General features: G+C 38.9%; 1 protein-coding gene across 3 annotated transcripts in view; it reads right to left on the bottom strand.

The window, feature by feature from the left end:
- The window catches only part of LOC126176887 (dynein heavy chain, cytoplasmic), a 228,059-nt gene that overhangs the window by 28,431 nt on the left and 172,523 nt on the right, over positions 1 to 27,105 (bottom strand). For all 3 annotated transcript variants that reach the window (XM_049924087.1, XM_049924088.1, XM_049924089.1), the window contains 11 exons: positions 26,587 to 26,704; positions 26,259 to 26,474; positions 22,321 to 22,476; positions 19,795 to 19,968; positions 15,858 to 16,022; positions 14,969 to 15,266; positions 14,564 to 14,775; positions 14,309 to 14,485; positions 5,347 to 5,570; positions 5,033 to 5,195; positions 2,779 to 3,071 (listed from right to left, as the gene is read on the bottom strand). In XM_049924087.1, the coding sequence (XP_049780044.1) occupies positions 2,779 to 3,071; positions 5,033 to 5,195; positions 5,347 to 5,570; positions 14,309 to 14,485; positions 14,564 to 14,775; positions 14,969 to 15,266; positions 15,858 to 16,022; positions 19,795 to 19,968; positions 22,321 to 22,476; positions 26,259 to 26,474; positions 26,587 to 26,704 (2,196 nt within the window). The remainder of the gene's footprint in view (positions 1 to 2,778; positions 3,072 to 5,032; positions 5,196 to 5,346; positions 5,571 to 14,308; positions 14,486 to 14,563; positions 14,776 to 14,968; positions 15,267 to 15,857; positions 16,023 to 19,794; positions 19,969 to 22,320; positions 22,477 to 26,258; positions 26,475 to 26,586; positions 26,705 to 27,105) is intronic.

The raw sequence follows: 27,105 nt of genomic DNA, 5'->3' as shown, positions 1-27,105 counted from the left end.
ATTCAAATCAGTCTCCAAGTATGGAAAAAGACAGTTCTCAAGCATATCGAGATATGTGCTTCCTGTAACAGTGTTCTCAGCAATGAAAAATGGACCATACACCTTTCCCCATGAAACTGCACAAAACACATTAAATTTTGAAGAGTCCCTCTCATGTTGTACAATTTGTTCTTCCATACCCCATGTTCTCACATTATGACTGTTCACTTTTCTATTTAAAAGAATGTTGCCTTGTCACTAAACACTAAGTGAGGAAGAAAACTGTCAACATCCATTTTTCCAAGAACAAAACTGGTAGAACTCCCCACGTTGTTGTTTGACACCTTCATGAAAAGCTTGCAGTAGCTGAAATCTGTATGGTTTTATGTGTAATCTTCAATGCAACACATGCCAGATGGACATTGGGGGCATCCTGAGCTGCTAAGCTGCAAGGCAAACAGATTTCTGCGGACTCCTTGTGAAACTATTGCAGATGCGTTCAGTGTCTGTGTCAGACACAGACGGCCTGGTGATTTGCTTTCACACAAGCAACACATTTCTCAGAATTGTTCATGTAATTGTCTAATGATCTGTGCTGTAGAAGTATCCACACCATATATAGTACGAAAGTCACGCTGAACTGTTATTACTGACGCACACTGCGCAAAACGTAGAACAAAATGCTTTCCGTTGTCCTGACACCAGTTTTACTAGAACTGAAGTGAGCACACACTGCAGCTACCTAGCAGGAACCATGTAAAACACTTAAGTTTGCCTTTCCGACAGTATGTTGTTCATGCAAATATCTCAAACAACATAATAGTTACGATTTTTTTTTTAATCTGATGATTCTTTTTGATGCACCCTGTATGCAATCAAATAGGAAATAAACTGGCATTAGAACTTGCCTAAAAAGTTCAGAAATGTAATCAAATGTTTTGGCTATTAATACCAAGAAGTCAGGAAGTTGGACTTTCGAAGAGGCAGACCACATTGATGTTGACCATGACATCAATATTATGGAGCCACAGTTAACTGAGGTAACACAAAAAAGTGAGTGGTGTTGCAAATGTGATGTTTCCACATATTCATATTCACTGATCAGGTCTAGTTTAAGAACAAAGCAACAGAAGCGGCCACTTGGGGGTGCCAAGCTGAAGTGAGCACCAGAGATGTCCAAATTCATTTCTGCCTCATTTAGATTTATTTATAAATGTCTTTACCAAGAATCCAAGGAATGGCAACTGACATGGCGAGAAATGGAATGGGGGAGGGGGGATTAAAGTGATATGTCGCTTGTGCGGAAAAATTTTTCTTGAACTGTCACTGAGAATGTGTTTCAGGTATTTTGACAGTTGCTATGTAGGTGCATAAGAGTAATGCCTTCCTTGTTTACTTAGGAAGGGCATATAGTCTTTGTGACAGACACACACTTAGTAACCATATGAGACAAGCCTGACTCATTGAGAAGAACTGTCATCTTCCTTTCAATTGCACTGGTAGGGTTGACACTATCTGTCTGGCGACAAAGTCATTCAAGAGATCAAAAATAATCTTATTACAGACCACATGTGGCATTAGGACTGTAGCATTGCCCTTGTCTGATGGCAGAATTGTAATTCTCTCTTTTCATGTTAATTACAATATTGTTACAAAATACATCTCAGATTTCTGTATGGATTTTCCTTATCATAAATTTCTTCAACTTCACAGCAACCATGATTATGCCTGCAAGTTTGTATGTCATTTATTATGCACAGTGGTACATATAAAAATAAGAAAGCAACTTTCACATCCACTCTTATCAGCTCAGCTATTCATGTGCTGTAAATTATCAGGTTCTAACACAACAGTTGGTACTTGAATAGGAAACTAATTTTATCACCTGATGCTCTTTCTCATCTAATGTATCAGCATTGATGTTGATATTTGACAATTTTACAATTATTTACCTACCTCACATTTATTGGTGTAATGAGGTAGTGATACTGATACAGTTAACCAACCACCCTGCCCAGTGTTTCATTTTACCCCTTTGGGCACTTACTCCCAGGTTGGAAACCATTGTTCTGATTTTTCCTATAAAGGTTCATCAAAGTAATATACTGTTAAATTACCACCTTTCCTTATTGCATGCATTTTCCTAATAAGTAGGTATCACGTTTGCAGTAATGACACGGTTTTCCATTAAAAAATTTCTTAAACCAATGTCTTAAACTTCGTAACACTATCGTTGAAGCCAATTTTCTCATTCATGATTTTTAAAAGTCAATGGGCCACAGCGTATTTGTCATTTGTGTACATTTCAAATACAGTGTGCCTCAAAACAGCCTTGTCAAAATTAACCAGAACTGTTACATGTGTCTTGCAATTTGGGCACTTGCCAAGCTGCTCTTGCTTTGATTTCTCCATTTATAATTTACTGCTCACACTCAAATCAATGGCGTATGTTATTGTAATTCATGCTGGGAACTTTGAAATGCCGGTAGAAGATCAGTTCAAAACTAGGCAGCCGTTCAAAATGACATGTATTACAGAACTGTCCAAAGATAGATAGCCTCACAATACCCAGTATCTGTCTTAGTCAGCCTGTACACAGTACGCACTTAAGTATTTTAACATAAAATTGCTTTTATTACTTACTACTGTTTTGGAAAGAGCACTGCTCAGCATGTTTGCCTTGCAAACTTACTAAAAATTTTGCATGAATGTATATTTTGAGAAAATAGAATTTTTAATATTTACTCATAAAATTTATAGGCTACTTAAAATTTGCAAATTACATTTGAAATGACTTACCTTCCTGTCTTCACTGCCATATTAATGGCACGTTCAGCTTGGCTGAAACCTTCAGCAGAACCAATGGCAATACTTGCAATAGGTTTGCTCAGTTCAGCAGCCAGATCATCCACTCTTCCTGAGGCATCAAAGCCTGGCACAGAGCATAACAGGGCAGGAACATTTGCTTTTAGCTCAGTTTCTACACTAGCCGCCAGATCCAATTCTTTCTCTGCAGCTGGCATGAAGTCTTCCCCTAACACCGCAGATACCAACAGCTGACTGGCAGCTATCACACGATCTGGGCGGAATGCCTGAGAAAGAGACAAGCACAGCCAATAACTTCAGCCATTCACGAAACTGCTGATGGAAGACATATTTGTTAACTTTTTATTACATTTGAAAACAACAGAAATTAATTTTTCAGTTTAACTGCAACACATTGACTGAAATTAAAAATTCGGTCAAGTGCCGCAAAAATAAATTCTCATTATTTTCCGTGATTGAGCACACGTCTCCACCTCCTGTGGAGGCCCACTTACACTTTAGCACAGCAGCTTGGCAGTGCCTTGGAAGCCACAGTGCAAAGCGCGCAGACAACTACGTCAACCCCCAAACATCTGAAGATCATAAACGAGGACTGTTGGTTTGTTCTAAAATGTCAGATTGGTAGACTGACATACGTCATGATCTGTTTGGAGCTGCTAGTTACAACAGATCTGTTCACCGACCATTGTAATGGAAGCTGTACACATAAACACTGCATGTAAAATAAAGAACAGTTTCCACAAAATTGGTTACGTCATTTAGTAGGTTGAATGGACTGGATCTCTCTTTCAGCACCCGCCCCAACTGTAAAAGGTTAATAAGCCACAGAGCAGCATGGCATAGCAGGTCCACTACAGAAAGTAACAGAGATAACTGTGAAAACAAGATAATTGAGGTAAAGTTTTCGCTTATATCAACAGGGTGACAGACAGTACATGGAGTGGAACACATTGTAACCAAACCCATTACACTACAGTTTCCACTTGGCTGACGGCAACCATTGTCTCTCTCTCTCTCTCTCTCTCTCTCTCTCTCTCCCTCTCTCTCCCCTCCCCCCCCCCCCCAAGTGTGTGTGTGTGTGTGTGTGTGTGTGTGTGTTTTTTTTTTTTTGTCGTTGCTTTTTTTTTTTTTTTTTTTAACACAGCTCGAGTGGCTGGGGAGGCAATGAAATGATCAGTTGCATATCAGATTCAGAGACATTAAAAATAAAGAGATGTGTCTCAATACCAAGGTCAAGCCAGGAAGTGTGTCATTAAACATTGGGTGAAAAACATGTTTAAAAGAGGGGTAACAAACTATACAAAAAACTCATCTGCCACAGCTGGGAATGATATCAAGATTGGTGCCTGAAGAGCAAGAGCAACAGCAACAGCAAGAGCAAGAGGAGGAGGAGGAGAAAAATTCTGTACCTAAAGGAGAAAAAACCTTTTTACACTGAACTAATACAGTATCCATGGCCTGAGGCACACTTTACTTATTTAAATTTTTATAGCCTTTTTTTTTAGGCAACTGGACACTAATGTACCCTACACTTTCCTATTTCTTTCTCTTTTTTTCAAATTTTTTAATAACAAAGTTTTCAAGAACACTATTTTTTAGTTAGAGCCAACTATTTAAGATTTAATTTCATCATCATGTATAAAACATAAAACTGTTTTCTTCTTTCTTTACCAATATGTTATCCATAACCTGTTGTCTGCTTACTCTGGAACTGTATATTTTGCCTTACATAATGGGCACTTAGCTCCGTTTTAAGGACACGGAACTTGGCACCTACTTCTTTTCATGAAATGTTCAGACAAAAGTAGTAATTACAAAAATAATAATCCAAGGCAACAAAGTTTTCATGGGTTTTCTACTTATGGGCTCCCGAATTTTTTACATTTTCTTTTGAAAAATATCAAAAACTGTTATAAAGACAATGTTTTTATCGAGTTTCTCAGAACTTAAAATTTTGGCTCTGTTTTTGTTTTCAGTCTACACATATCCAAGACCACTTCTTAATTATCAGCAGTGACACAGGCTGTGAGAGAGGAAGAAAAACCATAGAGTTATACTTGTAAAAGTAACCAAAATAGAATAGTCACACCAATCACAGTGAGGGAGGGGCAGAGGAGAGCAAGAGGGACCAGGGGTGGTGGGAAGGGAAGGGAAGGGAAGCACACAGATAATGGAGAGGTACAGAGTAGCACAGAAATGTTATATTGTAAAAAAATGTTTGACTTGCCTGTATTATCAGCAGCTGATACATAGCAGCTGTTACAGCATTAACTGGCTTCTCCTCCTGCCACAACTGAGGAACACACTGTTCAGGTGTGCTCTGTTGCAACCATGATGCAAATTCAGGCAGAGATTCTATTTTTTCAATTAAATTCTTGAAAGATGGTAACCTAAAAAAAAAAGGACGTCTCTGTAGATACATTTCACTAGAATACTTTATCTGTACAGACAGAATTGCACGTTCACACGAAATGTTTATTTGCATAAATTAAAGTTTCAGTGCGCCAATACAAAAGGTAGGTCTTCATATGCAGTTCTTACCTTAACGATAAGCGGAAAAGTGCCTCTAGCTGCTCAGAATTCAGTCCTTCAACAACAGGAGTCTTTGTAGTAATGACACCCTCTTTACCCCTAAGGAAGAAAGTAAATTCTTGGTCCAGACTTGGTTGATTCGGGACACCTTTCAGGAATATGCGGCACAGCAATAAGGCAAACGAAATGCGATCATTGTGCAGCATACCACGAGCAACACGTTCGTAACAGACCTGCAAATAAATGTTTGATCATTTCAAACAATTATTTTTGGAATTACAAAACTTTTCGAAGTTCTCATAAGCACATCGAAGCACCTACAGAAGGTTGCTAATTAAACTACGTGAGGAAGGACAAAAGTTCAGATAAACTGAACAAAATTATAAAGTTGTTTCTATTTAGATCCCTAACTTAGGTAAACTGCACTACACATGACTCGCCTCTACAGTTGCACAGGTATAATTTATTATTATTATTATTATTATTATTATTATTATTATTATTATTATGAAAGAAAACCTGTCTCAGACGTTACGTCTGGTTAAAAATGGAAAGTGACGCGGACCTTGATCAAGTGCGACTTCCTTTTAACTGTGTGGTATATGTTACATTGAATTTATACCTAAAAACAAAGATGATGTGACTTACCAAATGAAAGTGCTGGCAGGTCGACAGACACACAAACGAACACAAACATACACACAAAATCCAAGCTTTCGCAACAAACTGTTGCCTCATCAGGAAAGAGGGAAGGAGAGGGAAAGACGAAAGGATGTGGGTTTTAAGGGAGAGGGTAAGGAGTCATTCCAGTCCCGGGAGCGGAAAGACTTACCTTAGGGGGAAAAAAGGACGGGTATACACTCGCACACACACACATATCCATCCACACATATACAGACACAAGCAGACATCTTTAAATATGTCTGCTTGTGTCTGTATATGTGTGGATGGATGTGTGTGTGTGTGCGAGTGTATACCCGTCCTTTTTTCCCCCTAAGGTAAGTCTTTCCGCTCCCGGGACTGGAATGACTCCTTACCCTCTCCCTTAAAACCCACATCCTTTCGTCTTTCCCTCTCCTTCCCTCTTTCCTGATGAGGCAACAGTTTGTTGCGAAAGCTTGGATTTTGTGTGTATGTTTGTGTTCGTTTGTGTGTCTGTCGACCTGCCAGCACTTTCATTTGGTAAGTCACATCATCTTTGTTTTTAGGTATATTTTTCCTTCGTGGAATGTTTCCTTCTATTATAACCATTACATTGAATTTAGGAACTTTAGGGTAATTGAACATGTATCAATAATTACAGATTTCTGTAGTTGTATATACACACTTGGATGTAGCTGTATTGCGTTGATGTACTGGTGGATATTGTGTGGTATGACTCCTGTAGTTGATAGTATAATTGGTACAATGTCAACTTTATCCTGATGCCACATGTCCTTGTCTTCCTCAGCCAGTTGGATGTATTTTTCAATTTTTTCTCCTGTTTTCTTCAGTATATTTGTTGTATTGGGTATGGATATTTCGATTAGTTGTGTTAATTCCTTCTTTTTATTGGTGAGTATGATGTCAGGTTTGTTATGTGGTGGTGTTTTATCTGTTATAATGGTTCTGTTCCAGTATAATTTTTATTCATCATTCTCCAGTACATTTTGTGGTGCATACTTGTATGTGGGAACGTGTTGTTTTATTAGTTTATGTTGTATGGCCAGTTGTTGATGTATTGTTTTCGCTACATTGTCATGTCTTCTGGGGTATTCTGTATTTGCTAGTATTGTACATCCACTTGTGATGTGATCTACTATTTCTATTTGTTGTTTGCAAAGTCTGCATTTATCTGTTGTGGTATTGGGATCTTTAATAATATGCTTGCTCTAATATCTGGTGTTTATTGTTTGATCCTGTATTGCAATCATGAATCCTTCCGTCTCACTGTATATATTGCCTTTTCTTAGCCATGTGTTGGATGCGTCTTGATCGATGTGTGGCTGTGTTAGATGATACGGGTGCTTGCCATGTAGTGTTTTCTTTTTCCAACTTACTTTCTTTGTATCTGTTGATGTTATGTGATCTAAAAGGTTGTAGAAGTGGTTATGAAATTGCAGTGGTGTAGCCGATGTATTTATATGAGTGATTGCTTTGTGTATTTTACTAGTTTCTGCTTGTTCTATAAAGAATTTTCTTAAATTGTCTACCTGTCCATAATTTAGGTTTTTTATGTCGATAAATCCCCTTCCTCCTTCCTTTCTGCTTAATGTGAATCTTTCTGTTGCTGAATGTATGTGATGTATTCCATATTTGTGGCATTGTGATCATGTAAGTGTATTGAGTACTTCTAGGTCTGTGTTACTCCATTTCACTACTCCAAATGAGTAGGTCAATATTGGTATAGCATAAGTATTTATAGCTTTTGTCTTGTTTGTTGCTGTCAATTCTGTTTTCAGTATTTTTGTTAGTCTTTGTCTATATTTTTCTTTTAGTTCTTCTTTAATATTTGTATTATCTATTCCTATTTTTTTGTCTGTATCCTAGATATTTGTAGGCATCTGTTTTTTCCATCGCTTCTATGCAGTCGCTGTGGTTACCCAATACGTAATAATCTTGTTTAGTGTGTTTTCCCTTGACTATGCTATTTTTCTTACATTTGTCTGTTCCAAAAGCCAAATTTATATCATTGCTGAATACTTCTGTTATCTTTAGTAATTGGTTGAGTTGTTGATTTGTTGCTGCCAGTAGTTTTAGATCATCCATGTATAGCAAATGTGTGATTTTGTGTTGGTATGTTCCAGTATTATTGTATCCATAATTTGTATTATTTATGCATGTTGGATAGTGGGTTCAGAGCAAGGCAGAACCAGAAAGGACTTAATGAGTCTCCTTGGTATATTCCACGCTTAATCTGTATTGGCTGTGATGTGATATTATTTGAATTTGTTTGGATATTAAGTGTGGTTTTCCAATTTTTCATTACTATGTTTAAGAACTGTATCAATTTAGGATCTACTTTGCATATTTCCAACACTTGTAGTAACCATGAGTGGGGTACGCTATCAAAAGCTTTTTGGTAATCAATGTATGCGTAGTGTAGCGACCTTTGTTTAGTTTTAGCTTGATATGTCACATCTGCATCTATTATCAGTTCCTCTTTACATCCTTGTGCTCCTTTGCAACAGCCTTTTTGTTCTTCATTTATAATTTTGTTCTGTGTTGTATGTGTCATTAATTTCTGTGTAATGACTGAAGTTAATATTTTGTATATTGTTGGTAGGCATGTTATGGGGCGATATTTAGCTGGGTTTGCTGTGTCTGCTTGATCTTTAGGTTTCAGATAAGTTATTCCTTGTGTAAGTGTATCAGGAAATGTGTATGGGTCTGCAATATAACTGTTAAATAATTTAGTAAGATGTGAATGTGTTGAGGTGAACTTCTTTAGCCAGAAATTTGCTATTTTATCTTTTCCAGAGGCTTTCCAATTGAGAGTAGAATTAATTGCTCAGGTGACTTCATGCATCACTTCAGGAATTTGTGGTATCATCTTGTATGTGTCTGTTTCTGCTTATATCCACCGTGCATGCCTGTCATGTTGTACTGGGTTTGACCATATGTTGCTCCAGAAGTGTTCCATGCCTGTTATGTTTGGTGGATTGTCTATTTTAATGTGTGTGTTGTCTAATGTCTGGTAAAATTTATTTTGGTTCGTGTTGATTGTTTGGTTTTGTTTCCTTCTATTTTCACCTTTTTTGTATCTTCTAAGTTGTTTGGCCAATACTTGTAATTTCTGCTTCTTTTCATCTAATTGCTCTATCACTTCTTGTTATGAGATTTTACCTAACCTTTTTCGTTTTTTGTCTGATACTTCATTTCTTATAAATTGTGTTAGCTGTCCGATGTCTTTTCTCAGTTATTCTGATTTGTAGCCTGTGTTGCCATGCTGGTTTTGTGGGTTTCTTCTGTGTTTTGGTTGGTTCTGATCTCTGCCTAGTGTGTGTATTTAGTGTAGTGAGTGCTCCTATATAAACCAGTAGTTGTAACTCTTCCATAGTTGTATTTTCGTTTATTTTGTTGTGTATGATTGTGTTGATAGTTGTTGTTGTTGTTGTAGTTTCGACTTGTGGGTTATTTGGTGGTATATGCAAGAATGGTCTAATGTCTGTATTTGTGTCTTTGTATTCTATATGTGTCAGCTGAAATTTTTCTTCTATATCTAACATGTGTGTCACTTCGTGTTCTATTTGTGCTTGTTTTAATATTTCGTTTTCCTCTGATTGCTTAATTGATGCATGTTGTTCTTTGTTTGTTTGCTCTGGGATGTTTAAGTCCATTACTGTATTTTCTTCTTCTTTTGATTGCACATTATTTTGTTCCAGTATTTGTTGTACTTGTAGTTTGATGTTTTCTAATTCTGACTGGGGTATCCTGTTATTTTTGATTATTATACGGATCTGATCAGCTAGTCATTGTTCTGTTGAAAATTTTAATTCTGGGTATCTGGTAATAAATGTTGTGTATACTTGTGATCTGTATCCAGTTGTGTTGGTTCCTAAGTTTGTTGCTTGGTAATAACAGAACATGAGGTGTCGAATAACTTCATCTGACCATCTCATCCTCTGTCTTTGTTTTCCTTCTAGAGTGGTTGCAGGAAGCATATCCTGAAAAACACCTTTATTTGTATTATTATTATTATTATTATTATTATTATTATTCTTTCTTTCTTTTCTCAGACGTTACGTCTGGTCAAAAATGGAAAGTGACGCGGACCTCGATCAAGTGTTGTTGTTGTTGTTGTTGTTGTTGTTGTTGTTGTTGTCTTCAGTCCTGAGACTGGTTTGATGCAGCTCTCCATGCTACTCTATCCTGTGCAAGCTTCTTCATCTCCCAGTACCTACTGCAACCTACATCCTTCTGAATCTGCTTAGTGTATTCATCTCTTGGTCTCCCCCTATGATTTTTACCCTCCACGCTGCCCTCCAATACTAAATTGGTGATCCCTTGATGCCTCAGAACATGTCCTACCAACTGATCCCTTCTTCTAGTCAAGTTGTGCCACAAACTTCTCTTCTCCCCAATCCTATTCAATACTTCCTCATTACTTATGTGATCTACCCATCTAATCTTCAGCATTCTTCTGTAGCACCACATTTCAAAAGCTTCTATTCTCTTCTTGTCCAAACTATTTACCGTCCATGTTTCACTTCCATACATGGCTACACTCCATACAAATACTTTCAGAAATGACTTCCTCACACTTAAATCTATACTCGATGTTAACAAATTTCTCTTCTTCAGAAACGCTTTCCTTGCCATTGCCAGTCTACATTTAATATCCTCTCTACTTCGACCATCATCAGTTATTTTGCTCCCCAAATAGCAAAACTCCTTTACTACTTTAAGTGTCTCATTTTCTAATCTAATTCCCTCAGCATCACCCGACTTAATTCGACTACATTCCATTATCCTTGTTTTGCTTTTGTTGATGTTCATCTTATATCCTCCCTTCAAGACACCATCCATTCCGTTCAACTGCTCTTCCAAGTCCTTTGCTGTCTCTGACAGAATTACAATGTCATCGGCGAACCTCAAAGTTTTTATTTCTTCTCCATGGATTCTAATACCTACTCCAAATTTTTCTTTTGTTTCCTTTACTGCTTGCTCAATATACAGATTGAATAACATCAGGGAGAGGCTACAACCCTGTCTTACTCCCTTCCCAACCACTGCTTCCCTTTCATGTCCCTCGACTCTTATAACTGCCATCTGGTTTCTGTACAAATTGTATATAGCCTTTCGCTCCCTGTATTTTACCCCTGCCACCTTTAGAATTTGAAATAGAGTATTCCAGTCAACATTGTCAAAAGCTTTCTCTAAGTCCACAAATGCTAGAAATGTAAGTTTGCCTTTCCTTAATGTATTTTCTAAGATAAGTCGTAAGGTCAGTATTGCCTCACGTGTTCCAGTATTTCTACGGAATCCAAACTGATCTTCCCCGAGGTCGGCTTCTACTAGTTTTTCCATTCGTCTGTAAAGAATTCGTGTTAGTACTTTGCAGCTGTGGCTTATTAAGCTGATTGTTCGGTAATTTTCACATCTGTCAACACCTGCTTTCTTTGGGATTGGAATTATTATAGTCTTCTTGAAGTCTGAGGGTATTTCGCCTGTTTCATACATCTTGCTCACCAGATGGTAGAGTTTTGTCAGGACTGGCTCTCCCAAGGCCGTCAGTAGTTCCAATGGAATGTTGTCTACTCCGGGGGCCTTGTTTCGACTCAGGTCTTTCAGTGCTCTGTCAAACTCTTCACGCAGTATCGTATCTCCCATTTCATCTTCATCTACATCCTCTTCCATTTCCATAATATTGTCCTCAAGTATATCGCCCTTGTATAGACCCTCTATATACTCCTTCCACCTTTCTGCTTTCCCGTCTTTGCTTAGAACTGGGTTTCCATCTGAGCTCTTGATGTTCATACAAGTGGTTCTCTTATCTCCAAAGGTCTCTTTAATTTTCCTGTAGGCAGTATCTATCTTACCCCTAGTGAGATAAGCCTCTACATCCTTACATTTGTCCTCTAGCCATCCCTGCTTAGCCATTTTGTACTTCCTGTCGATCTCATTTTTGAGACGTTTGTATTCTTTTTTGCCTGCTTCATTTACTGCATTTTTATATTTTCTCCTTTCATCAATTAAATTCAATATTTCTTCTGTTACCCAAGGATTTCTACTAGCCCTCGTCTTTTTACCTACTTGATCCTCTGCTGCCTTCACTACTTCATCCCTCAAAGCTACCCATTCTTCTTCTACTGTATTTCTTTCCCCCATTCCTGTCAATTGTTCCCTTATGCTCTCCCTGAAACTCTGTACAACCTCTGGTTCTTTCAGTTTATCCAGGTCCCATCTCCTTAAATTCCCACCTTTTTGCAGTTTCTTCAGTTTTAATCTACAGGTCATAACCAATAGATTGTGGTCAGAGTCCACATCTGCCCCTGGAAATGTCTTACAATTTAAAACCTGGTTCCTAAATCTCTGTCTTGCCATTATATAATCTATCTGATACCTTTTAGTATCTCCAGGGTTCTTCCATGTATACAACCTTCCATCATGATTCTTAAACCAAGTGTTAGCTATGATTAAGTTGTGCTCTGTGCAAAATTCTACCAGGCGGCTTCCTCTTTCATTTCTTAGCCCCAATCCATACTCACCTACTATGTTTCCTTCTCTCCCATTTCCTACACTCGAATTCCAGTCAACCATGATTATTAAATTTTCGTCTCCCTTCACTATCTGAGTAATTTCTTTTATTTCATCATACATTTCTTCAATTTCTTCATCATCTGCAGAGCTAGTTGGCATATAACCTTGTACTACTGTAGTAGGTGTGGGCTTCGTATCTATCTTGGCCACAATAATGCGTTCACTATGCTATTTGTAGTAGCTTACCCGCATTCCTATTTTCCTATTCATTATTGAACCTACTCCTGCATTACCCCTATTAGACTTTGTGTTTATAACCCTGTAGTCACCTGACCAGAAGTCTTGTTCCTCCTGCCACCGAACTTCACTAATTCCCACTATATCTAACTTTAACCTATCCATTTCCCTTTTTAAATTTTCTAACCTACCTGCCCGATTAAGGGATCTGACATTCCACGCTCCGATCCGTAGAACGCCAGTTTTCTTTCTCCTGATAACGACATCCTCTTGAGTAGTCCCCGCCCGGAGATCCGAATGGGGGACTATTATACCTCCCCATGAACCATGGACCTTGCCGTTGGTGGGGAGGCTTGCGTGCCTCAGCGATACAGATAGCCGTACCGTAGGTACAACCACAACGGAGGGGTATCTGTTGAGAGGCCAGACAAACGTGTGGTTCCTGAAGTGGGGCAGCAGCCCTTTCAGTAGTTGCAAGGGCAACAGTCTGGATGACTGACTGATCTGGCCTTGTAGCAATAACCAAAACGGCCTTGCTGTGCCGGTACTGCGAACGGCTGAAAGCAAGGGGAAACTACGGCCGTAATTTTTCCCGAGGGCATGCAGCTTTACTGTATGATTAAATGATGATGGCGTCCTCTTGGGTAAAATATTCCGGAGGTAAAATAGTCCCCCAATATACAATACACTTTCCACGCTCCGGTACAATAATGTACAGTAGGGCCATGGCATGTCTCTCACATAATTTCAATTGTTAATGTAACACACATACATTTCCACTTCGGAATTGGTTTTATGAGTAAAGAATTTATTACTCATTATGAAATCAGCTATGCCTAAAAAAGGTGCATTTTTTAAATCAGTGATTGTATGTCTACTGATGTGTGCTGTGTTGGTTTACTGAGTAACAAGCTTTATGTGATAAGAAACTCGTACATTACTGCACAAGGCACAGTAGGAAATGCCTCCAATGGTCAAACATTTTTTTAGAACCACATTGATGCAATTTTGTTCTGCGTGTCAAACGTCTCAGCAACAAGCAAGCACATATGAATAATCAATCTTGGCTAGATGTGTAATGAGAAATACTGTGCCAGAAAACTATCACAAAACTGTAATTGAATGTATGTGACCTCAATTATAGAACATAGGTCAATGGATTTGATTTGGATTGTTATTCAGACACAGTCCCTTGAATTCCCAAGCGTCGCAACAGTCCAGTTGCTGCGCCATACAGTAATAGCCTGGGGCTGACAACATCACAGAGTGAGTGAAAAACATTACTGGTTACTGTGCATACTTTACATTGTGTTTGTGGGACCTATTTCTGTAAAGACAATTACTCCTTGGATCATAATTCATTATGTGGCAACACTGGGGGTTTAAGCACAAGATCAAAACAAGCTGGCTACTCCCCTCCGAGCCTGTTATTGCTGCTTGTAGTACTGTGGCATGGCATAAATTACAAGAACTGCACAAGACTGATGGAAGGGAATACACCTCTAGATCAAAAAATTCTGAAGCTGAATCATCACAGCAATGTAATACTTACACCAAACAAGTCCTTTGTAATTATGCCCAGTCGATCCCTGTAGTCCGTGAGAGATGCCAATTTTGGATTATTGTGTAAAACTGAACTAAATATGTCCAAAAAGAACTTCAGAGAATACTGATACAAGAAATGTATCTGGTTCAGGCTATCCATTGTGAAGTATATGTTGCTGCAAGCCTACAACAGAATGAGTCGATTCATCAGTAACAAAAAGGCTCAAAAATTACCTGTTAAGTATTCAGATATTAGCATTACCTGTGAAAGAGGCATATACTGCTGAGACACAGTCTCAATTTCACCTATAACTTTGTCTGTCTCCTCCACTTTTTTGCTGATGTCAGCAGCTTCTTGTTTCAACGTTTCCAATGTTGTTATTACACTGTCATCATCCAGAATCTTTCCTTTAGCATCATTCAGGGCTTGAAGCAGGGATTTCTCCAACTGCCTCAATCTGAGATGGAACTCACCTATTGCATGAAAGGTAATCATTTTCTAAAATCCTCTATTTAATTATTGTAAATTGCATAAAAAATATTGCCAACATTTAGGCCCCTTCACAACACACACACACACACACACACACACACACACACACACACACACACACACACACAGAGAGAGAGAGAGAGAGAGAGAGAGAGAGAGAGAGAGACAACATACCCTGTAGTTTCAGCAAGTCAGACCTCTTTTCGTCAATGTCTGGACGTTCTGCTTTTAGGACCTGATTCAAGCACTGGCTCTGAAGTGAACTTCGAGTGACTGTGAAATTCACAAAAGTCACCCTTGAGCATATGTCTGGTGGAAATTCAACAGTTGGATCTCTTGTCGACAGGAAAATAACAAAAGAAGGCGATAAATCAATGTCCTGATCACCAAGGGTAATCAAAACACGACCTCCAGTACGTCGTAATTCCCTGTTGAGGACAGGGTTCAGGATTGGGTCATAATTCTCCACGTCCTATACATAAAAAAAAGAGAAAGAGAATTATAAATCTGCACATATTTACGAAATTTGTTCTGCTAAAAATGTAGGTACTAACAGACGTAGCTATTAACAGACATAGGTACTAACAGAAACTTCAAGTAAAGTAAGATTGTGCCACATTTATTGTGTGTCTACTCTAAGTATTTGAAATGTCTTGTGGTCCAGCCCTCCACGACAAGAAATTGGATACCATAATATGTTGAACTGTTTACACACTTTCAAATAGTTTATACTTTGTCAATTACCATTACAATAATACCCATACACTGTGCTAGATCTAGCAACAACTTGAATTATAGATAGAAGTTTTTCATAGTGGAAATTTATGGCAAATCACATAGTTGATAAATTAATTCTCAAACGTTGTGGCACATTTCATATTACCTATGAAAAAATTACACCAAATTTTGAATGTAATATTATTCTAATCACCATAAATTACAGGAAGAAACAACTTTCAAAATCCCATTTATGAATAAATTACTCCAAGAAACACAATAGGTAGTATTTTAAAAATTTCTGTAACACTCAACAACAATGAAATAACTGAAGGTGTATTCTTACCTGAACTAATAAGGGGTTTCCAAATCGCAAAGCGGACTCTAAATTCTTGCGGAAAGAGTCATCAAGGAAACTTGTCTTAGTGATTTTTTTATCCTGGAATTCATTCAGTATGAATTCTGTTGCTTGTCCAGATGGATCAATGATCAGAGGGTATCTATTGAAACGCTGCAAGATTAAATTAAAATGGTACTGTTATGCAGAAGTATGCCAGCAACTAACACACTATTTACATATTGAAAATGTACACAGTATCACAGTGGCGTAACAGAGCTCCCAGCACAATTTATCAAAATAATGAAAAAATACTCAGCAACATCCATTCTAAGATGAAACCTTAGGCTATATGAATACAGTGGAACTGCAATTTTACATTCTCAGATTTTACATTTTTCACAATTCTACACCATAAATTCATAGCCCCTGTGAAAAACCCATAAGATCAATGTTAAAAATTCCTCAATTTTACGTTTCTTCCCAGTAATGTTTGCCTCAACCTTACTTGACATCTAACTTGGCTTTGTCTCATTTTCTTCCTATTGACATTTGATGTGACTAAATGAGTTATAAGTGGCACAAAAGACAAATGGTTCGCAACAGGAGTAACACCAGAGTTAAGGATATATTTTAGGCCATTGTGGAGAGAGGACGTGTGAGAGGAAATACTAATGTAAGCCATGATTGATGCTGCCAACACAACTTGCAACATTTAGCTTCACCACACTATTATGATACAACTACTACTAGGTTGCAGCAGTAATGAAAAAACGAGACAGTCGATACGAAGTGTTCTTGACTGAGCCAATGCGTGAAGAAGGGGCCTTGCCACCACCTTTTCTTGTGCCACTTATAACTCAGTCTCATTTTTTTGTACGTATTTCCGATGTACTGTATTCAGCAACAATATTAATCATCAATATATAATACTGAGTCTCAAAGAATATGCTGTGTCACAATCAAGGAAACATTGCCCTTTTTTGGCTAGTGAATTCTTATTGGCTGGTGACTTGTTAAGTTTCCCAATAGCAAGTGCAGCCACCACACCAAACTAATACACATAAAACAAGCTCACCTACTGGATGTGAGGAGAGAGGAGTGGCCCTTCAATGACTGGAGTGGAGGTAGGGGGTGAAAACACTTTGTGAAGTGCTGAAAATATACTTTTTGTGCAGGTGGTGTGCTATGACAGAGATGTTGCACAGAACTAGAACAAGGGTTTTGTGATAGCACATTTTGAAGATTTTCGTGTTCAAAAGTGACAATACACTTGCAACAAATACGTAGACAACTCTGATACATAGCTTGCACCACACGCACACACTACACACTGCAGATTGTAAAGATTGGCAGCAGTGATAGAGGGCATGAAGCGAAACTGAAGCACAGACGTTTTCTTTCAAATTTACATTTTATACATTGTACAGAAATTCACTGTACCGACTTCTAATAAGCTTCTAATGTCAACTGGGGAAGTAAACTCATTTTTTCATATCTCTGTTTCTCTCATAAAGCCAAAAATAACACCAACAGTTGTGAGCATATGAAGTGGGGCTCGTAACGCAAGCATTAAACAATAACAGCAATGGTGACAAAATTTGTCACTAAGCAGATGTCTGCATTTATGCTTATGCTTTAACAACTTCGCTGCTGCGATGTTTTGGGTTTAAATCAACATGTTCATCAATTTTTGCTTTTTTCTGGGAGAGCACAAAAGATGATCTTTCTAAAATGTGTGTTTTGAATGTATAATTTGTTATTGTAGCATGTCGGCAAATAGCTTGATTACCTTGTACCCAGATGCCAATTTCAATTTTTTGATGAGCTTATACTTGCTGTTACACATCTCTGATTTTTTTTTAAAAAGAACTGATGAAATCCATTACCACAAATTATCATATAAACATTATATTGCATTTCCTTCCCTTGTATACAAAGTATTGGAGCAGACTGCGATTTTTAATCAGATATGCCACATATGTGTGTTTTTGCTCATATTTTGGGGGTTTTTAACATTTTCCTCAGTTCTCCATTTCCCTCAATATTGCGTTTTTTAAGTCTGGACAGCACAAAAATGTAAACTAGGGGGTTTCACTATACTTGGTTTGCATTATGAAAAAGAATAGAACACGAGTAATGAGGGAAAAAAAATTAATGAAATTCTGAAAAATCCTTGCTGGGCTGTGGAGGGTGTGTGTATGTGTGATGGTGGTGCGAGGGGGGGGGGCCGGGGGTTGTAAGGATGTGTGTTATTTGCAAAGTTTATGAACAGTGATTATCAATGGTAGCGAATAGAACTCAAAAGCAAGAGCAATTTCAAGAGACAGTTGTGATAAACCCAGTATGGTATTTCGAACAGTATCTTCAGAAACAGAAACTAAAGGAATGAAATTGGAAAAGGAAAGGAAAAGATGAAGTGTGTAGCTGAAATATTGTCTAGAAGTCATCCCTGCCTGCTTTACAGTCTTTTGTCTCTGTCCTGGGGGGGTTAGGTTCTGTTTCCGGAATGAATATCATTCTGCAGCACATTGTGCACTGTTCTGAAGCATAGCACTTGAAACCAGACAGTAGTCTAGTAGAATAGATGGGTCTGTAGTTTCTTTTAAATCAAAATTTTAATACAATTATGGCAGGGCTGACAAATGAAACTGAAGCATTCATACAAAAAAGTACAAAAATTAAAATGTAAATGACGCATGGTGTGGGGGTTTGGACCAAGCAAGCTAAGATATTCTTACTACATTATTAGTTTTATTACAGAACTCTTACATCTAGTTTGTTATATTATCCAAACAAAGTGATTTCTCAGCAGGTAATATATTGTTAATGGGACAAAAAGGTAAGAATGGTTTACAGTAAAAATGACAACTGTTCTAACGAGAAGGAGATTCAAGCAGTGCCCCTTCCGCAATTACTTTACTTGCTCAATTTTTATTCACGAAAGGAAAACAATGTCTATGTGAGTGAAGTTCTCTATTAAAATCAATTCCCATGTGTAAATTAAAGTTTTTGAAGGGCATATATTACCTTAGCTGCACTTCATTTAATCAAATGAATTTCAGGGTTGGTCCATCCTCACTCCCCCCCCCCCCCCCCCCCCCCCCCCACACACACACACACACACACACACACACACACACACACACACACACACCATGAAGACACAAGAACATTTAATACTCTGAGAAGTGTGCGCAAAACTTCCATTTAACTACGCATTCCACATCAACACATCCATCATGAATAAGATTTATGGGACACTTGACTAATTCATTAACTAGCAAATATGTAAACTCTTTGTGGCTCAAGAACCATTTTACCAAATTCAAAAAGAATTGTGGGGTTCATGGATGACAACAATAGGTGCAGCTATCTCCACCACCACCACCACCACCACCACCACAGATGGTAAATACTGCAAAATTCTTTAGCAATATGTATACTTCGATAGAGGAATTACAGGCAACACGATTTTAAAGAACAGTAAAATACTATTAAATTAGCAACAAGCAACCTTCCTGGACAGGACTACCAGGCTCTGCCACTTTCAACTGCTTGATTCTTATTATTTGTGAGTGCACAGTATATTGTGCATAACCTTACCAAACTGCTACAAAATGATGTACTTAATTTTCAAATTTGCCAATATTTAATTTGTGAACCACAGTGGGGCACAGCATGTATGTTCCAAAGCAAATCACAGGGGTACACTTTGAAGGAGGAATATTAGTGTTCACCATCCACTAATGACTAGTTATTTAGAGAGCACACTTGTCCTGAACAATGACAGAAGCACCTCTAAAACAGTCTCTCTTTGGAAATTGGGGAAACAACTGGGTACACTAAGTAATATTTTATACACAACCCATTATTTAAAAAAAAAAACTCATTGTGCAAGAAAAGTTGTTAGAAGAATGAGCAATAGCAATTTATGAAATTTTACCTTAAGCATGATCGCATTCTCAGTACAGAGATCATCTGAAGGCAATGCATTAGCCTGCCAACGAAGCCTCTCATCTGGATTTGATAGATACTCAGTCCGTGCGATGTCTGGCCGGAACTGCAAGCCTGCTTGCTGCAGGTGTTGACACCATGTCGCAAACAAGTTCTGGCGATACTGTACAACAAACATGTCAGTTTTTAATTAAGGTTGCTAATAACTAGGTCTACCACAAAGTTACAAATCTTGGTATAAAAAATATTCACAATTTGTTCGGAACTAAAAGAACATTATTGATAAACAATGTACTGGTGTAAATAAAGGAAACCTATTTCCTCCCCCCCCCCCCCAAGGGAAACTGATTTACAAACCAAGTTGTTACAAAATTCAATAAACTTAGAAACTAGTTACACTACGAAATCCATCTCTAGAAAGTAATATGATTTTTTGAACATCTAAATGGCCCACTGGGAAAATAAATCCTGCTAAAAAGGTACTGAGCAACTACAACATTTTTTTTATAATTAATCTATTAAAGAGTTGTTTGCACCATTTCAAGGTTAACATATCTCCAAATACTAGCTGGCTACTTTTATTCATTGTGGGCAGGTATCGCCACAAATGTTTTATGCTCTTCACTCTTATGAGAACTGACTATCATGACAACTTAAGATATCCTTACAGCTCTGAATTATAATCCTATTGTGAATCTGTGTGTTGTCCAAGATAAATATTGCCACAAGTGAGAACATCTGCATATTGTCAGTAATGGTGGACTGAAGTTTGTCTCTCGTGTTTGCTACATCAGTACATGTAAAAAGTCACTGTTGTGCTAAAAGTCACTCTAAACATTCTTCCTGAGGTAAGTGGACACAACACAATCCTGCTCGCCTGATTTGCAGGGCATTTCATACAGGGTATCACACATCACTTCCAAGTAAGGGTACCCCTGAACGATTCAGTTCTTTGGATGTTGTGCACCTATTTCTTTGAGCTCTTTCACACACACCTGGGGACTATTCTTATGTTTACCACCCCACAGCACTTTGCATACACTGGAACATTTATTACAGCTTACAGGCCAACCAAGGATACTAGTCTTCTCTCTGTTCAGTATCACCTGTCTGCACAACTGCAATTCATTGAACAAATGTTGTATGCTACTTGTTTTCATTGCTTTGAGTCATTCATTAATATACATTTGTTCAATACATTACAACAAAACACCTATGGCATTCACCATTTCATTACACAAAATTAGAATCTAGATTGAAAAAGCTAACAAAAATCTTTTTTGTTACACGCATTGACTTCTTGCCCTTAACACGTTTATGAAGTATCATATTTTCCAGAGTGCGAGCATAACAATAAGAAACATTATTTGCAAAATAAATAAATATAGAAAGTTTTTTTACAAAGTTGCTCTTGTTAACCTAAGTTTCCGTATGTGAGGTTTGATGAAAGGAAAAAGTTAGATGAAGTCTCTAAACTGACAGGTAAAAGCAACAAAGGACAAGTGTCAGATACTAAAAGCTCGATAATCAGTTTTCATATTTAACAGATGTATCCAATAATTTAATTTATATTTAAAAAGAAAGATGATGAGACTTACCAAACAAAAGCGCTGGCAGGTCGATAGACACACAAACAAACACAAACATACACACAAAATTCTAGCTTTCGCAACCAACGGTTGCCTCGTCAGGAAAGAGGGAAGGTGAAGGAAAGACAAAAGGATATGGGATTTAAGGGAGAGGGTAAGGAGTCATTCCAATCCCGGGAGCGGAAAGACTTACCTTAGGGTATCAATAATTTAATTTCTTAGAATTCTCTTCTGAGTGCATACACTATTGTTTGTTTCAGCTAGGAATTTTACTTCACAAAGTTAAGAAGTGGCCAGCCACTTTTGTCTCCTTTTAATTTTAAACAAATCTGGGATGATGATGATGATCATAACATTCCATCAACAGCAGTCACTGGAGACAGAGTACGAGACTGAGTTACAAAATAATAGCAAAGGAAACTGGTCATGCCCTTTTCAAAGGAATGATCCTGGCATTTGCCTGGAGTGATATGGGGATCATGGAAAACCTAAGTCTGGATGACCAGATGAGGATTTGAATAATCATCCTCCCAAATGTAAATTCAGTATGGTAACCACTGCACCATCTCACTCGGTAATACACACAGAATGGATATGAGATGTGGGATGAAAGATCTGGGGGGGGGGGGGGGGGGTGGTGTCCACTCAGCACTCGAGAATCTTCTGTTCACTGTTCTGTTGGCCTTTTATTACTAATGAAAAAGACTGCTTTAATGAGACACTACTGCTTAATAATTGACTGTACCACAACGTAACACAGTAAGCAGCACACTGACTGCATCTGGAGGATGTAAGTAGATACAAGAAATTCTACTATGGTAATATGCTCAGTTTTACTTCTGCCAAATAGTATGTAATTATGTACTATACTACATTCATAATTAAGAATTGAACTATTATAAAAGTATTTTACAGACAGTACTCACGTGCTGGTCAAAGTAGCCGGCGTATGCCAAAAATGCTGATGAAAGGAGAACATCTCCAATAATGGTAGACATTTGTGATCTGAAAGTTTCACTGGTAGCTTCCCAACGTTCTCTCTCAATTGCAAGTGATTTTAGCAAAGCAATTGATCGATCAACCTGTTGACAGTTACATTTGACAAATTTACTCTCTATCAGCATGATACTTCAAAGCACTACTTACTTTAATAAAATACACCAGCGCGTGGTTAATATACTTTACAGTACAATGGCCGAAGAGATTATCAGTATTACAAATTTTATTCAAGCTCGCATACTGAAATATTTAATTTATTTTTGAAACTAGAATCTTAGGTTGTAATTTAATTGGTTAGGTAAAAAAAAAAAATCATTTCACCAAGCAGCGACAGGAAACCCACATATGAAAGTCTCCAAATTTGCGAACTTCTGGAGCCAGTGGCTCCTCCTCCTGGCAACAGGCTTGAAGAGGCCGGAAGAGGGGTTAAGGAAAAGGGTTGGTGAGGTTTAGGAGATGGGGAAAGTTCGGGGAAGTTGCCCAAGACACTGGACAGGAAGACAGGAAAGAGTGTTTCCTTCTCATCATGTCTGGTAAGTCTCCCTTGGCCAAGTGTCCTGGGTGACTTTTCCAAACTCTCCTCCATTTCCTATGTCTCGACAGTCATTTTCTTTTACACCCTTCTTTCCTCTTCAACCCTTCGGCCAGAAAGAGTCATTAGCTCCCAAAGCTCGCCCGTCGCTCACCTTCAGGAGACTAACTGTATAGCACCATTGGGTGCACATGTGAAGTAAAAGGTACACACCTAGCTTTTGGAATCAGGGAGGACAGAGGGATATGCTGGGGAAAGTTAAAAAAAAAGGAAGGGCAGGTCACTCAGACCCTGGGACAAGATACACACCCCTGCAGTGATCGAACGCACTCAGGTGCGAGCATGTGCGAGTGAATGGTCTTTTTTTTAATTTTTTTCAACTTTCCCCCACCATAGCCCTCTCCCCTCAACTAAGGAACTATTACTTCCAAAATCTATGTAGTGTGCTCCTTTTACTTTTATACATGTGCTATACATTTCGCCTCCTGACAGTAAGTATTGACTGGCAATTCAGTCTCACAATTTATTAGTTCTCTCAACTGAATTTTCCTTTAATACAATATATGAACACAGGAAAATCCAGGAGGGAAGGTAACAATTTATGAAAAAGGACAGTTGCTACTCACAATATATGGGAGACGCTGAGTCACAGATAGGCACAACAAAAAGACTGTCAGATAATGAGCTTTTGGCCTTCACACACGCACCCACATACACTGCTGCAATCTCTGGCTGCTGAGGCCACACGGCAAGCAACTGCGCATGATGGGAGATGCAACTGGATGGTGGGGTAAGGAGGAGGCTGGGGCAAGATAGCAAGGCATGGGTCTCTGAAGTACTGCTAATTGGGAGCATACAGAGGGGGTAGGACAGCTGGGTGCAATTAGGAGATCAGGAGGTTAGACGGAGGGGGGGGGGGGGGGGGGGGGGGAAGACTGTGGGTGCCTTGCTGGAATAGAGGAATGTGTAGTGCTGGAATGGGAACAGGGAAGGGGCTAGAAGATAATGATAAAGACTAACGAAGGTTGAGACCAGGAGGATTACAGGAACATATGCTATATTGCAGGAAGAGTTGCCACTTACACAGTTCAGAAAAGCTGGTGTTTGTGGGCAGGTTCCAGATGGCACAGGCTGTGAAGTAGTCACTGAAATGAAGAACATTCTGTTGGGCGGCATGCTCAGCAATGGGGCAGTCCAGCTATTTCTTGGCCACAGCTTGTCAGTGGTCATTCATGCAGACAGACAACTTGTTAGTTGCCATGCCCACATAGAATGCAGCACAGTGGTTGCAGCTTATTTTGTAGATCACATGACTACTTTCATAGGTAGCCTTGCCTTGATGGGACGGATGGTGATTGTGATCAGACTGAAGGAGGGGGAGTTGGGAGGATGTGTGGAACAGATTGTGTGTCTAGGACTATTACAGGGATATAAGCCATGAGGCAAGGGGTTTGGAGCAGGAGTTATGTAGGGATGGATGAGGATATTGTGTAGGTTCAGTGGGCGGCAGAATATCATTGTGGGAGGAGTGGGAAGGACATACCTTATTTCAGGGCATGATGAGAGGTAGTCAGAACCCTGATGGAGAATGTGATTCAACTGCTCCAGCCCTGGGTTGTGCCGAGTCATGAGGGGAACGATCCTTTGTTGCCAGATAGTGGGACTTTGTGAGGTGGTGGGTGACTGGAGGGATAAGGCACCCATGCCTGTTTTTGTACAAGGTTGGGAAGGTAATTACAGTCTGTGTAAGACTCGGTGAGATCCTCAATGTATTTTGAAAGGGACTTCTCGTCACTACAGTTGCAGCGGCCATGGGTGGCTAAGCTGAATGGAAGGGACTTCTTGGTTTGGAATGGGTGGCAGCTGTCTAAGTGGAGGTATTCCTGGTGGTTGGTAGGTTTGTAATGGAGGGGGATACTAACGTAGCCATCTTTAGTTGGAGGTTAACATCGAGAAAGGTGGCTTGTTGGGTTGAGTAGGACCAGGTGAAGTAAAGGAGAGAAAAAGTGTTTAGGTCCTGGTGGATTGTGGGGATAAGGTGTCCTCACCCTTTAACTGGATCATGAAGACATCATCAATGAATCTAAACGAGGTGGGGGGTTTGGGATTCTGGAAGTTTAGGAAGGATTCTTCTAGATAGCCCATGAATAGGATGGCATAGGACGGCGCCATGCGAGTCCCCATAGCCATACCCCAGATTTGTTTGTAGGTAATGCCTTCAAATTGTGGTTGAGGATACAGTCGATCCTGGTAATTAGGAAGGAGATTGTAAGTCTGGAATCCATCAGGCATTGGGAATGGTTTTGTTCAATAGCAGTAAGGCCATGAGAATTAGCGATGTTAGTGTAAAGGGAGGTGGCATCAGTAGTGGCAAGCAGGGCACCATGTGGTAAAGGAATGATGGATTCCAAACCAACCACCGGTACAGGTGAGAACTCTCCCTGCAAGATGATATACATTCCCATAATCCTCCTGACCTCAGCCTTCGTTAGTCTTTATCCTTGCCCTCTAACCCCTTCCCTGTTCCCATTCCAGCACTACACAGTCACTATTCCACCAAGGCACCCACAGTCTTTTTGCCTCTCTCCTTTTCTGCAACCCCTCCCCTTCCCCTGCCCCACCTTCCATGTAACCTCCCAACTGCACCTAGCTGTTCTACCCTCTCTCCACCTCGTCCCTACGTGCTTCCACAAACAGCATGTTACTGTCCCCCACCACATGCCCTGCTATCCTGCCCCAGCCTCCTCCTTGCCCCCGCCACCCAGCTGCATCTCCCATCATGTGCAGCAGCTCTCTGTGTGGCCTCATCAGCCAGAGACTGCAGTCATGTGTGCACGAGTTGCGTTTGCACACGTATGTTCTACCTCTGGTGAAGGCCTTGTTGGCCAAAAGCTCATTTTCTGACAGTCTTTTTGTTGTGTCTTTCTGCAACTCAGCATCTCCGCTATATGGTGAGTAACAACTACCCTTTTCATAATATTGTTGCAATATATCACAATACTAATTAATAATACTGCAACAGTAATATATATGTTGTACAAGTGTGAATTTTGTTGAAAACTATTCAATTGAAATATTCTCTCATTTATCCCCTACGAGTCTGCAGTACAAGTGGATATCTGAGGTGATTCACTATTTCCTTTGGTCTAATACCTACAAACAAACAAAATTCTGCAGCAAATACAGCAATAACACATACTCTGAAGTGTTACCATATTAACAAACTGATTCTCTCATACAAATTTTGAAGCCTAAAGTTTGGCTATACACCACACACTGGTGTTAGGACATTTAAACTGTAAGCAAGCATTCCATTAACACATTAGAAGTTACCTTGGCTTGCACATTCTCCAAGTCAGCTTTTATGGCTTGGGCCTGAGATATCAGCTGTGCATACTCCTCTTTATATGAAGCAATGCTCTGCTCTAACTGTGCTATCAGCTGTGTCACTTCATCTCCTTTCTTCTTGTTCTCATCTGCTTGTTTCTCCAGAGATGAAAGTTCTTCTCTCAGTGGTTCAACTCTCTTCAGCATATCTGCATAATTAATCTGAAATACAAATGAAACTTAATTTTTCTGGTCTGCATTTTGATCAATTCTGCAGTAAATAAGCAAGCAAATTAAAAAATTTGCATTTCTTTTGCGAGTCATTTGTACACACCTGCGCAATGGCCCATTTAACCATAGGACCACATGCCATACTGGCACGATTAACTTTTTCAAAATTGTAATCAGGATTGCTCAAGTATTTTGCTTTCATCTTCTCCCTTACATCATCACTGGGAACATGCAATTTATTATTAATATGTACAGAACTTTCAAGTAACAAGTTACCTTATATTATAGATCTAAACACTTTTATTAATATCAGCTTTTAATCAAAGCCACTTTCACTGTATGTAATCGCATTCTAATTTTGGAGACAACAGGTAGGAATTTATACTAGCATCACATTTATCATGAATACACTCCAAACACACACACACACACACACACACACACACACACACACACACACACACGAATAAAAATGACCCACATATTTCTCATTAATATCTTCATCCCAATTTAAATTTCAATAAAAATTAAACAGGGTTCACGTTTTTAATCTGGAATTTTCACGTTTCACAGAACGAGGCAACATGAGCGGAATGAAATTTCATTTGCTACAAATGCACAG

Source organism: Schistocerca cancellata, chromosome 3, assembly GCF_023864275.1.
Source record: "Schistocerca cancellata isolate TAMUIC-IGC-003103 chromosome 3, iqSchCanc2.1, whole genome shotgun sequence".
NCBI lineage: Eukaryota > Metazoa > Arthropoda > Insecta > Orthoptera > Acrididae > Schistocerca > Schistocerca cancellata.
Note: the sequence above shows the minus strand (reverse complement) of the source record. Positions and strands in the feature narration are given on the sequence as shown.